Source organism: Vombatus ursinus, unplaced genomic scaffold (genome assembly GCF_900497805.2).
Source record: "Vombatus ursinus unplaced genomic scaffold, bare-nosed wombat genome assembly UNPS02015414.1, whole genome shotgun sequence".
Lineage (NCBI taxonomy): Eukaryota > Metazoa > Chordata > Mammalia > Diprotodontia > Vombatidae > Vombatus > Vombatus ursinus.
The window spans coordinates 1,138,493-1,151,615 of NW_020955192.1; the positions used below are offsets into that span (position 1 = coordinate 1,138,493).

Below are 13,123 nucleotides of genomic sequence, written 5' to 3' on the forward strand. Positions count from 1 at the left end.
GCCTATATGGTTTCTGACCTCAAGATACTAATGAAGGAAATACTCTCATGAATTGTGCTAAGAACACTAGCTACTATCAGAATAGATTGGCTTCCCAGACAAGAGGTGATTCCAAGAAACAAATTTGTATTACCTTCCCATTGGAGTCATTTTTTCCTCCACTTCTGGGAAATTCTGAAACCCAGGAGAAGCTTCAATACCCAACCACTTTTCTAATGGCATTCTTCACATCCTTATTCCTCAGACTATAAATCAAAGGGTTTAGCATGGGGATCACTGTAGTTTAAAATATTGAAGATATCTTCTCTTGCTCCATAGAGTTGTTAGAAGGAGGTTTGAAGTACATGAAAGTGATAGACCCAAAGAAGATTCCTACAACTATGAGGTGGGAGCTGCAGGTACCAAAGGTTTTGGACCTGCCCTCAGTACAGAGGATACATAAGATGCTGGATAAGATAAAAGTATAAGAGACAAGGATAGCCAGAGTGGGAGTTAAGGTGTTTACTCCCCCAATAATAAAAAGAAGAACTTCATTGACATGGGTGCTTGAGCAGGAGAGACTTAACAGGGGAAGAATATCACAGAAGTAATGTCTGACAACGTGAGATCCACAAAAGGAGAGCATTGCCATGTGACTGGTATGTACTGTGGCACCAAAAAATCCCAAGGAATACACCACCAACATCATCACAGAGCACATTTTTTGAGACATGAGAACATTATAAAGCAAAGGACTGCAGATGGCCACATAACGATCATAAGCCATTGCTGTCAGAAGGTAACCTTCAGCAATGACAAAAATTAGGAAAAAATAGAGTTGGGTCATGCACTCCAGAAAGGAGATGACATTCTTCTCTGTCACAAAGTTCACTAACATTTTAGGGGTAATGACAGAGGAGTAGCAGAGATCAATGAAGGATAAATGACTGAGGAAATAGTACATAGGGGAGTGAAGTTGAGAACTGATAGCAATCAATGAAATCATGCCCAGATTCCCCACCACGGTAACCACATAGATTCCCAAGAACAAGAGAAAAAGAGGAAGCTGGAGCTCTGGCTGATCTGTGAGCCCTGCGAGGATAAACTTCATCACTGTAGACTGGTTTCCTGTGGCCATTTTCCTATAAATAAAAATTGTGGAGATTGAAGAGAAGAGTTACATTCTAGGCAATTTTCCCTCCTTGGAACAGAGTGGCATATTCCTGCCCATGCTAGAGTTGCTTTTGGAAGCTGTGAGTGCATCATTAGTAGAATGTCTTAGGACATGGTCTAAATAAATACCTGCTAGAAATTATGTAGATTGGATTCCTCTGTGAGTTCAGAGATTAGAATAAATGACTTCTAAACTCACTTCCAACTCTAAGGTTTTATGAGTACAATCCACACTGTCTACTCTTAGATACCCTGTCCCCACCAGTGTTCCCTGAGGACTCTGGGAAGCCAACACAATGGGACCAGAGGCTTTGTCCCACAAGATGCAACTACACTTCTGCTGTTTGAGAGAGATTCTACATCACTGTATTTGAGCCCAATAGGAAATGTGTGAAGCTCACGCACATGTTCTAACTTACCTAGAAGCTCCAAAATTCACTTTTTCAAATTAAATGCCCACAGGAACACTCAGTGATATCATAGAAACAAAACCTACTGCCTCACTCTGGGCATAGTCTAATGGAACCTATAAGTCAGAGGTTTGCAAAAGAGGGGCCTATACCTACTTTTATCTCCACCATAGCACCTAGTGGACAACCCAGCCATTTTTTCAAATGAATGATTGCATAAGACATGTACTTGGACATAATTTGGGTAACTGTCACCCTCAGCCTACAGCAAAAAATAGATACTACCTCTCAGTCCTCAATTTAGTCCACCAAATATTTACTGTGTATTTACTGCACGTAAAGCATTATAATAGCCACTAGGAATGAAAAGCAACTCTGCCTTCGGGGACCATAAATTCTAAATTTACAGCTCTGGTCATATCTCAAATTAACCATAGGCATGAGGATAGACCTCCTGTCAAAGAAATGCTCTGGATTTTTCCTCTATGAAAGAGCAATCAGAGTGATGGCCAAAGTTCCATAGTATACAAACTAAAGCAGTCAGACAATGGGAAGGTAAAGAAGAGGGTTATGCATAGTCTCTACAGGTGACAACTCTGACAAACACTCATTTGAATGTATAATTGGTTGTTAGAATCAAAGGTCCATTGCTTTAAAATCATCCTCTTTCCTACAGACTTGTATCTCCTTCTTTGAGTTTGACCTACTCAAGATGCAGAGAAGCAATTCAAGTCATGGTAACAAGGACAACTAAATCAGACATTTATAAAAGGGTCTAATAGACTTTGACTAGACCAGACAAGGCTTCAAGGGAGAAAAAAATCTAGGTCCCACAGACAAAAATAGTTAGACCATTTTATTTAAGGGATTTGAAGCTACCCACAACATCGGGGTCACTATGCAGAGAGTATAATAGTTTCTCATGCTTGTAAGACTTGATGTCAAAATATTTTGAAAGCCCTAGAGTATTGCTGCTTCTACTCCATAGTTATATTTTTAGCTGGGATTAGGCAATGGGTAAAACATCAGAGAGAAAAATTGGTTCAACTCTAAAGAAAAAAATTCTAAAATTTGGAACATACTAAAAGAGAAATGGGCTGCCTCCAAGGTTTTACTTATTGATTGCCCTGTCAAGGATCCCCATGCCAAGACTACCCCTCTATTTACTTTTAGGGGTCACCCTGTTTTCCGGAGCTAAGGCCCAGCAAAAAAGCTGTGTTCTGAGGTTGACATAACAACAATCCTTCATGCTCACCCTCTGGATGAACTCAGCCACAACAAAATCCCAGAATTGTTTTACACTAGCACTAGGTGGTCCCTGAGCTTGGACAAACACCTGTATGAACCACGTTCTGGTCATGAAGCCCTGCTAAGAATCAAACTTGTCTCCTTGTTGCTGTTACCACTCATTGTCAGGTCTATAGTTCACTGTGCAGCCACTAGTATATGTATTGAGATTTGACCACACTAAGGCAGGTCTATTCCTAGAGGAGGCCCTGACATATGTGTCTAGTTTCCCTCTTCCAGTGGAATAAAGAAAATTTTTTGCTTATGACCTCTGTTATCTCTTTTGTTTTATTTTGTTTGTTTGCGTTTTTTTTTTTACTTTACTTTTTCAGAGTTAATTGTGGTTGTGATAACCTATGTGAGCTCTTTGGTATTTTTAGAGTTAATAGTGGTGACAAAACCACTGTGACTCTTTGGATTTTGTCTTCAGGATTAACAGTTCTCTCTAAGTTTTTGAATAAGATTGGCTGACCAATGATCAGCAGTGTTACAGAGGAGATTCCTTCACAATGACTAAAATAGATGGCCTCTGTTATCCCTTCCATCTCTGAGAGTCTGCTTATAGACTTAGCTTCTTTTCAAGGGTGATTTCTTTTTCAGGGTCATATCTTCTCTGGGCTTAGGTTTCCTCATCTGTAAAATGAAGATTTTGAGCAAGAGACCCTAGAAATTCCTTTACTGCTTTAGTATGTTATGTTTTCTAGGGCTTCATTAGTTGAAAACCCTTGGCTTTCCAATAAAAAAACAAACAGGAAAGGGACATTGGGTTTTCCTTAGCTACAGGAACTAGACCCTTTAGTGACTAAGGAAATAGAGACAAAACTTTCTGTAATTAGCTATGAAATGTATGTATAAGATTCACTGACAAAATACTCTTATTTTTCTGATTCAAAAATGAAAAGAGGAAGCTTCCATCAGAGAGACAGTTGAACCCACTGAGAAATACAGATGCCCCATTGGGCTTAGACAAGGTTGGCATTCATCTTGATCTCAAGTCCATTGATGGAGAACAGGGGTAGTGGGAAAACCACTAAAGACAGAGAGCCTGGTTCTGAATATTATTTACTTCCTGTGTAGCTTTAAGTAAATCACCCTACCTCTCTGAGTTTAAGTTTCTTCATCTGTAAAATGAGTTGATTGAAATAAATGATCTCTAAAATTCCTTCTACCTCTAAATCTTATTATCCTGTGAACACTATTCCTTTATCATGGAATCTGAAACCAAGGTATAGGCAATAGGAAATGTGGGAATTTTGATCTGCTGGAGATAAGACAAAGGTTATAAGCTCTGCAAATTCTTTCCCATCTTTTTTTCAGTTTTGCTTTTGAGCTGATTTCTGTAGGAACCAATGACATTATGGAGAACTGAAAGCAAACTCCTCCCTCCAGCTTCTTTGTAGTTTTCTTATGCTGAGTCCTTTGGATCATTTAAAAAGAACCCAGGCTTGTGACTCAGGGATATCATAGGAGTTAAAAAGATTTTCAACCCATAAATCAGATAACTGTTTAGATGAAAGGATCCCTAAGGGACAGCAGGAGAAAAAGAAATCACAAGACACATTTTAGACCTGCTGACTTTTGCTGGTTAGCTAGCTGGGGTGACTGTAAATAACTCTAGAACTATGGCTAAAGGAAATGTGCTCTCTGCCTATAGGAGAGAGGCTGCCCTTTTGCTGAAGTCTATCAGATGGTAGCAGAGAATAGAAAGAGAGAAATTCAAAGGAAAGCAGCTCAGGAGAAAGGACCAGAAAAGAGCTGTAATTAGGAGCTCAGCAGAGATGTCCAGCAGAGAGCACTGCAGCAAACAGAACATAGCAGCAAAGGAATCCAACTCAATGGAGAAAGCAGCTTCCCTGATGAAATCACATAAAACATCAGCTACTGTGAAACTGGTAGAGATGTGAATCAATCTAGAAACCCATGTGCCTTGACCACACATGTTCCCTAAGCATCTGCCCCACTGGAAGTGTTCCCTTCTCATAGGTACCCTATCAGAGATGTCCTCCTCCTTTGTTAATGTGGTCATTCTTAGAAGACTGTGATCCTCTGTACGTGGGAGAGCTATGATTTCACTTATTTTGGAATACTGTTTCATTAAATATATTCTGCTTTGAAGCAATGTGTCTTTTAGTTGGTCTAGTCTTAAAAAAAAAAGAAGCAATAGTGAGAGCTCATTAGCTATGGGTGTGAATGGATAGCGAACCAAAAAACTGATTCAAACTGAAGGTTGCTTTATTGGAGTCCATATGGGAGGACAGAACTTAGGGATTATATTAGGAGAAAGAATGCTCACTTTTTTATTGGCAAAGCCACTGTAAATGACATCAGATCCTTTCATAAAAAAATACAAAACAATATTTTTTTTAATTTTATCCTTTTCAAATGTTCTCCCCTCTCATTATAATTGCATTTATTTGCACAGTACAGTTCCTAGTAGGATTATTTCTATTTGTCTCTGACACACTGACAGTTCTCCCTAAGCAGTAGATTTTCTATCCTTATTTCATGAGAAGAAAAAAAAAACAATGAAATCAAGTGCCTTGCAAAAATGTGGTGAGAAGAAGTCAGGAGGAAGTATACGACAGCAACCAACCTTAGACACTGAAGCCACTTCTCTAAATAAGGTAGCCTCAAACAAAAGTCAAAATGGAGAACGTTCTCCTTTTTTACAGAACTCTTGTGAAGAACAAATGAGATTAGGCTTGAAGCATTTTGTTAACCCTAAAACACTTATGTAAATGTCAGTTATTTATTGTTGAAAGGAACTTCATAAAGAAGTATAAGATCACATTTTATTTTGTTCAGAGAATGAAAACAGAGAAAAATTTAAACAGGGCCTAGGGTTATAGAGGTCCTAATTACTTCTTGAAAGATGGAAGGGAATATTAGAGGTAGAATTTGATCAGTTATAATCCATAATTTATTACATCAGTTTGAATTATAATCTCAGTACCAAAAGTCCTAATATTAATGGAATTTGCCGGAGTTAGATTGGGGTCCTCCCCTCTTGGCTGCATTCTTTTTCTCTTTAGTAGCTCAGGGGCTCCAGGACAAGAGTGTGTTGAGAAACAGCTGTAAAAGAAGGTGAGTACTGAGGTCGTAGTACTTGAGGTCTCAAAAAACATAATCTACCCCTGACAGGTGTTCTTTGTCCACAAAGAACTTTCTCATAAGGTAGATCAGAGCTCCAAGGATTGAAGCTAAATAAGGTTAGTACAGCTCAGAGAATCACTGAAACAGAAATTTTCTATGCAAGATGCCCAACTAGTGGTCATCTGGCCTCCTCTTGAAGATCTCTAAGCAGGAGGAATTCAAGAGTCACTATTTATTATCATCATAAAAATACAGGCCAAAATATTCCCACCCACAAAAACCTCAGCAACCCATAACTTTTCACTGATTTCTAATAGCTTAGTGATGGAATTGTGAGAATTGAGCGAGACACATAGACTCCATCTTGTAACTCAATTCTAGCTCTAGCTCAGTTCCCTTTTTATTCAACTATGAATCTAACCCAATTTCTGTCTTATGAGAAAATTTTATTCAATTATGGGAATTGTGAGAAAGTTTCATTGCATTATTTGAACCTAGCCCTGCATGGCTGAGAAGACAGACCATCTTTTCCTATTGCTTAGAGACCCTTGACTAAGGACCTAAGTTCTGCTGATCTGAAACTCAATCACATCCAAGAACTGATGCAAGAAGTTTTCTTACAATTGCACACTTCAAACAATCCATATGTTTTATCTGAAAACTGTCCCTGTATTGGTCAGTTATTGTTTCTTTGTTCCTTTGACTAAATACAGACACTTGGAGGGGAGTAGGAAAACTCTTTTTCTGATTTCAGGGAATTACACTTGCTTGTTCTGAACCTCCGAATTCAGACAGCCCCTAATCTTTCCACCAATTAGAATCAGATTACTTAATCTTGTATACTGGCTTATATCTCATTAATTGTTTTCTTTTAATTCATAAAAATCTGTCTCCCACTGTATTCAGGGTCTAGTGGCAAAGAAGAGGTCTAGTCCAGATTTTTTATGCAATTGGTATGCATTGCTTAACAAATCAATTTCTAAAAAGCTCAAATCTTTGTTTTCTCAGTTATTTCAGACTTCTCCCATTATACTAGCTACAACTGGAGTTGGACAAATCAATCCTGGAGCTTTGAAGGATGAAAATTTTCTAGTGGTATAGGCTCTGAGATTTAATTGCTAGACTAATATTATATTGGCTATCTTGTCTCCTATGTTCACAAACGTCACTGGTAGCTGTGGCAACTTCGAGACATCATAAGGTTATCAGTAAGCAGATGACCTCCCTGCATCTGTATCTTTAAACCTGAGAGGACTTCTGAGGAACCCAAACCCATACTGAATATATCCAGGGAACTGGGAATCAGTTATTTAAAAATGAGAGAGGAAGAGGAAAGAAAAAGGAGGATTCATACTTACCATTTACCAGAGAGGCAATTTTAGAGCAGTCAGGGGGCTTTCCTTTCAGAATTTGCTGTTGGTAGTAGTGACTTTTTAAATGTGATTGAGCACAGTGGCAGCACCTTCTCTTTTTCTAGAAGACAATTTTGGAGTATTATGTAAACCCAACAATTTATGATCACTTAAGTAAATCCAGTCCCCTGTCTACACTGACCTCCCCAAGATAAATCAGGATTTTTCTCTGACTTTTCAAAGAAGTTCAGGTAAGCTTTGCTGAAGACATTTTCCTCCCAGGACATGATGAAGGGAGGATGAGAAACTAGTTATTTTAACGTAATGAGATGGCGGATAGAAATACATAGGTCCCTGATTCCCATGGGATGACACATCTCTGGAGACTAGACTCTTGGTGGAAGACACAATTCATGATAAAGCAATTAAAGCCTTTAGGAAAGATCTCAAGGGATCAGGATCTGTGATGAATAAATAAGTATCAGGTCAGAAAGAAGTATCAGAAATAAGTATCATTGGTTGCTGAATACAAATATTCACAATAACCTTTCTAAGTAAATCCTTATAGGGAAATTGTAGTGTAGCCTAGGAAACTTCACACATACCTGCCCAACTCTGTCTTTGAAACCAGAGTTGAAAATTACATCAGCTTGAGTTCCCTCACCAAAACGAAAACAATCCCTCTATTCCTACTATCACCACTCTACTTTATCCTTCATTATCATTAACGTGAACTATTGTAATAGTTTCGTAATTGGTTTTCCGTCCTTCCTTCCTCCTTCCTTCCTTCTTTTCTTCTTTTCTTCCTTCCTTCCTTGATTTCTTCCTTCCTTCATTTCTCTTCCTTTTCTCCTCAATTGTTCCTCAAATCAGTTCAAGACCCTTTGTTTATCAATTAATCTAGTCTTGCCACTTCTCTGCTCAAAATTTTTCAATGGCTCCTTAGTGGTAAAGTTCAAATGCAACCTGGCATTCAAAACACTTCACAATCTGATAACGACCTAACTTTTCTAGCCTTATTTCTTGGTACTTCCTTCCAGGCATTCTATATGACAGCAAAAGTGAAAATCTCTATATGTATTTTAAATTAATCCCCTCTTTATTGAAATGTGAGTAGAATGTTTTATCTTCATTCTTTTGGACCCAGGGTTAATCATTGCATTGATCAGAGTTCTAAAGTCTTTGAAAGTTGTTTTTCTCTGTGGTACTGTTATCATTGAATAAATTGATCTCCTAATTCTACTCACTTCCTTCTGCATCAGTTCATAAAGATCCTCCTGGTTTCCTATGAAGGTATCCATTTCATTATTTTCTTGGCACAATAACATTTCATTATGTTCATGTCTCTCATGAAAAACTAGGTTATAGGGCTGGAAAAATAGCATCTCTCTGGCCTCAGACACATAACACTCACTAGCTGTGTGACTCTGGGCAAGTCACTTAACCCCAATTGCCTCACACAAAAAAAATTCAGAGAGAGAAAAATAGCATCTCATCAGATCATGAAGGGCCTTGAATGAAAAACAAAGGGTTTGAACTTTGTAAAATGTGCTTGGTGTCCTGAGTCAGATAACCATTCATTAGACTTATATATAAGGATCTTAACCATAGAGGGCATCTTGGTGCATAAAGATTTATCCAGAAGCTGAGATAGGTAACTGCTGTCTAGGAAACATATAGCAATTTGAAATGCCATAAAATCTAGAACCTTTAAAAGGGTATGGGTGAGATAAAAATTCAGTCTTTAAAGCAAATACCTTTGCATTACTAATCAGAGCTTATGTTGCAAAAGTGGAAGGAATTAAGTTGGGCTCTTTTTCTTCCTACCATCAGTACTGTTTCTTTCTTGTATTTCTTAGACTTTGGGATACTGAAATCAAACAGGTTTTTGTTTTTACTGACTATAAGAAGCTGTGAGCTATGTGTGTGTGTGTGTTTATGTGTATCCCCAACACTGTCAGGAAAAATTAAAATTAAGAAACTAATTTTCATCCTGTCCCCTGTCCTTACATAAGAAAGTGTTGGTTTTCTAAAGAATTCTTTTCTTTTAATGATCATGGTTTTTAAAACTAATTTCTGTTGAGTTTCTCAAGAAAAATGCAATAAGGTAAAATTATTTTTGCTTATTGAAACTCATAATTTTGATTATAGGAATAATGAAAGTATTTAGCATATGGAACTCAAAAGCAAATTTACTGGTTTAGTACAGCTTTGTTACACAGTTGTCTCTATGTATGCTGCTGCTACAGTCAATGGCAAATGAGAAAGGGGCGGGGTGGGGTGGGGTCGGAGAAATACGGTAAATTTAGTAGCATCGTAAAAAAAAATGGTGGTTAGTTCAGCTGTGAGTGTATTGTTTGCCTTTAAATGCTAGTTGAAGAGGTGTAGCCAAGGGGTGGAGTAAAAGCAAGGACTCTCCTACTCTCTTGGTGGAGTTGTGAACTGATTAAATCTTCTGTAGAGCAATTTGGAACTATGTCCAAAGGGCTATAAAACCAAGCATACTCTTTGACTTAGCAATACCACTGTTAGGTATGTATCCCAAAAGAGATTAAAAAACAAAAAGAACCTGTATGTAAAAAAATATTTATAGGAGCTCATTTCTGGGGGCAAAGAATTAGAAACTGAGAGGATGCCCATAAATTAGGGAATGGATGAACAAGTTGTGGTATGTGATTATGATGGAATACTATTGTACTATAAGAAATGATGACCAGGATGCTCTCAGAAAAACCTGGAAAGATTTGCATGAGCTGATGCAAAATGAAATGTACTGTGTACAAAGTAACAGTAATACTGTGAGATGATCAGTTGTGAGTGACTTAGCTATTCTCAGCAATAAAATGATGCAAGACAACTCTGAAGGACTTATGATGAAAAATGTTATCCTTCCCCAGAGAAAGAATTGATGGTATCTGAATATAGATTGGAGCACATTTTTTTACTTTATTATTCTTGAGGGTTTTTTGCCTGTTTTCTTTTACAACATGACTATTATGGATAAGTTTTGCATGACTACACATGTATAACCTATATAGAACTGCTTGCCTTCTCAAAAAGGAGGAGTAGAGAGAGAGTAAGGGAGAAAATTTGTAACTCAAAGTTTCACAAACAAATGTCAAAAATTGTTTTTACATATAACTGGGGTAAAATAAATTAATTTTTTTAAAAGTTAGCCAAAGAAAAAGAAATAAATGCTATTTGTAGGTTGTTTCTGTCACACTAACAAACTTTTATTCAAGTTTCAAAAGCAGGCACTTTTAAAGCTCTCTGCATTTATTTTTTAATTAAGTTGTTTTTTCAATGATCAAACCTATAATTTTTTCTCTCTGTGCCTCTCCCACCCCATTGGAATAAAGAAGAAAAACCCTGAAAAGAAATAAGTATAGTGATGGTGCATCTAGGTGGCACAGTGGATAGAGCTCCAGCCTTGGAGTCAGGGAGACCTGACTTCAAATCCAGCCTCTGACACTTGACACTTACTAGCTGTGTGACCCTGTGCAAGTCACTTACCCCTGACTGCCTCACCAAAAAGAAGAAGAAGAAAAAAAAGAAAGAAGCACAGTGAAACAAACAAATTTCTCTACTGGCCATGTCCAAAAATGTCTGTCTTATTCTACACTTTAGTATATCTCCTCTGTATTGTGAAGTGGGTAGCATTCTTTACCATCAGTCCCGTGGAATCATGGTTGATCATTGCATGAGTCAGTGTTCTTAAGACTTTCAGAACTATTTTTAAATAGCATTCATGTGATGGTATAAGTTCTCCTGATTCCGTTAAAGTAATTTTGAATTATGCTAATAAATCAATTAAAATGGTCATCCTGTTAGACCTTTTAGAATGAACAACAAAGGGCATGAACTTTACTTTGTAAACTTGACTTTCACTCCCCTCCTTTCTCTTAGATTTTTCCCCTCTTATTCCCCTATAGGATAAGATGAATTTTTATACCCAAGTGTGTGTGTGGGGGGGGGGGGTGTAAATAGGTAGATAGATAGATAGATAGATATAGATATAGATATATATGTACATGTATTTGTATATATATAATGTGTGTGTATGTGATTGTATGTGTGTGTATTCTTCCATCTTTGAACCAGTTCCAAGAGAGTGAGCTTCAAAGCTTAAGTCAGATAACCATTCATTAGGCTTAGATATAAAGATCTTAAGCATAGAGGGCATCTTAATGCATAGATTATCCAGAAGGAAAGAAACAAGTAACTGCTATCTAGGAAATATGTTAAAGTTTTAAGATAAGTTGTGGTACATGAACATAATCATAATGGAATATTATTGTTATTAGAATGACAAATGTGATAAATACAGAGAAGCATAGAGAGATCTACATGAATCAATGCAAAATGAAGATGTGCCAAGAAAATACATCAAAATGACTTCAAAAATGTAAATGGAAAGAACCACAAAAATCAAAACAAATGTTGTAAAATTATAAAGAGCAAACAATGACATGAAAAAAAGAGACATGAAAAGATATCTCTACTCTATCCTTTTGTAGAGGTAGAAAGTATATACTTGTACATTGCACATATTTTGAGACCTTTTTGATGTATTGTTCAGTTATGCTGATTTTGTTAAACTTTTTTTGCTAAAAAAAGTGCTATTTGCTACATTGGATAGTTTTCTAGAAGAATGAGAAAAGAAATGTTACTGAAGAAATTGTATCAAAAGCAAAATTAATCAATGAGAGCTTATTTTTCTTCTTTTCTTAACATCAAATTAGGCAATGGTTTGTTCTTACTGGGTTTTTTTTTCTTCAAGTCAGGTCCTGGTTTTACTTATTAATTCAATGGATTCTTTAACTTTCAATTTTTTACTTTCTCCTTTGTTTTCTCAGTATCTCTATTTTGGGATTTGTATTTCTACTTAGAGATTTTTAATTTGCTCTTTTTCCATTTTTTTTAGTTGCATACCCAGTTCATTGATCTGCTCTTTCTGTCTTTTACTGACATAAGTATTTAGAGATATAAATTTTCCCCTAAGTACCATTTTGGCTGCATCACACAAATTTTGGTATGTTGTCACATTGTTGTCATTATCTTTAATAAAATTATTGATTCTTTCTTTGATTTGTTCTTTGATCAATTCATTTTTTAGTAATCCTGAAGATAATCTTTTTTCTATTTAATTTTAATCTGTTTCAAATTACTAAAAACTTTTATATTGCATTATGATCTGAAAAGGATACATTTAATATTTCTGCTTTTATGCATTTCTTTGTGAGGTTTTTATGCACTAATATATGGTCAATTTTTTGAAGGTGTCATGTATGCCTGAGAAAGAGGTATACTCCTTTCTGTTTCCATTCAATACTCTCCAAAGCCAATTGTATCTAACTTTTCTAAAATTCTATTCATCTCCTTAACTTCTTTTTTATTGTTTTTTTTGTCAGATTTATCTAAGTCCAACAATAGTAAACAGAGGTCCCCTCTAGTATAGTTTTACTGTCTCTTTTCTCCTGTAACTGATTTAGCTTTTCCTTCAAGAATTTGATGCATATATGTTTGATATTGATTCATTATCCATGTTACCTTTAGCAAAATGCGGTTTCTCTATCTCTTTAAATTAGGTCATTTTTCTTTCAAATATAAGGCTCAAGAGAAGCAGGAAGAGGTAAACAGGAAAAAGAAACCATAAGGGACTTATTAAGGTTGAACTGTTTACATTCCTACATGGAAAGATGATATTTGTGACTCAACAGACCTTTGTCAGTATTAGGGTAGTTGGAGGGGAAAAAATCATATGTATAGATAGATAGATAGATAGATAGATAGATAGATAGATAGATAGATAGATAGATAGATAGATAG

General features: G+C 36.4%; 1 protein-coding gene across 1 annotated transcript; it reads right to left on the reverse strand.

Annotated features, from left to right (window-relative positions):
- Positions 1–283: 283 nt before the first annotated feature.
- LOC114032316 (olfactory receptor 8D2-like) lies at positions 284–1,117 on the reverse strand. Its single transcript, XM_027847565.1, has one exon. It carries the CDS (start codon positions 1,115–1,117, stop codon positions 284–286), a length of 834 nt encoding a protein of 277 aa, XP_027703366.1.
- Between the last annotated feature and the right edge of the window lie 12,006 nt (positions 1,118–13,123).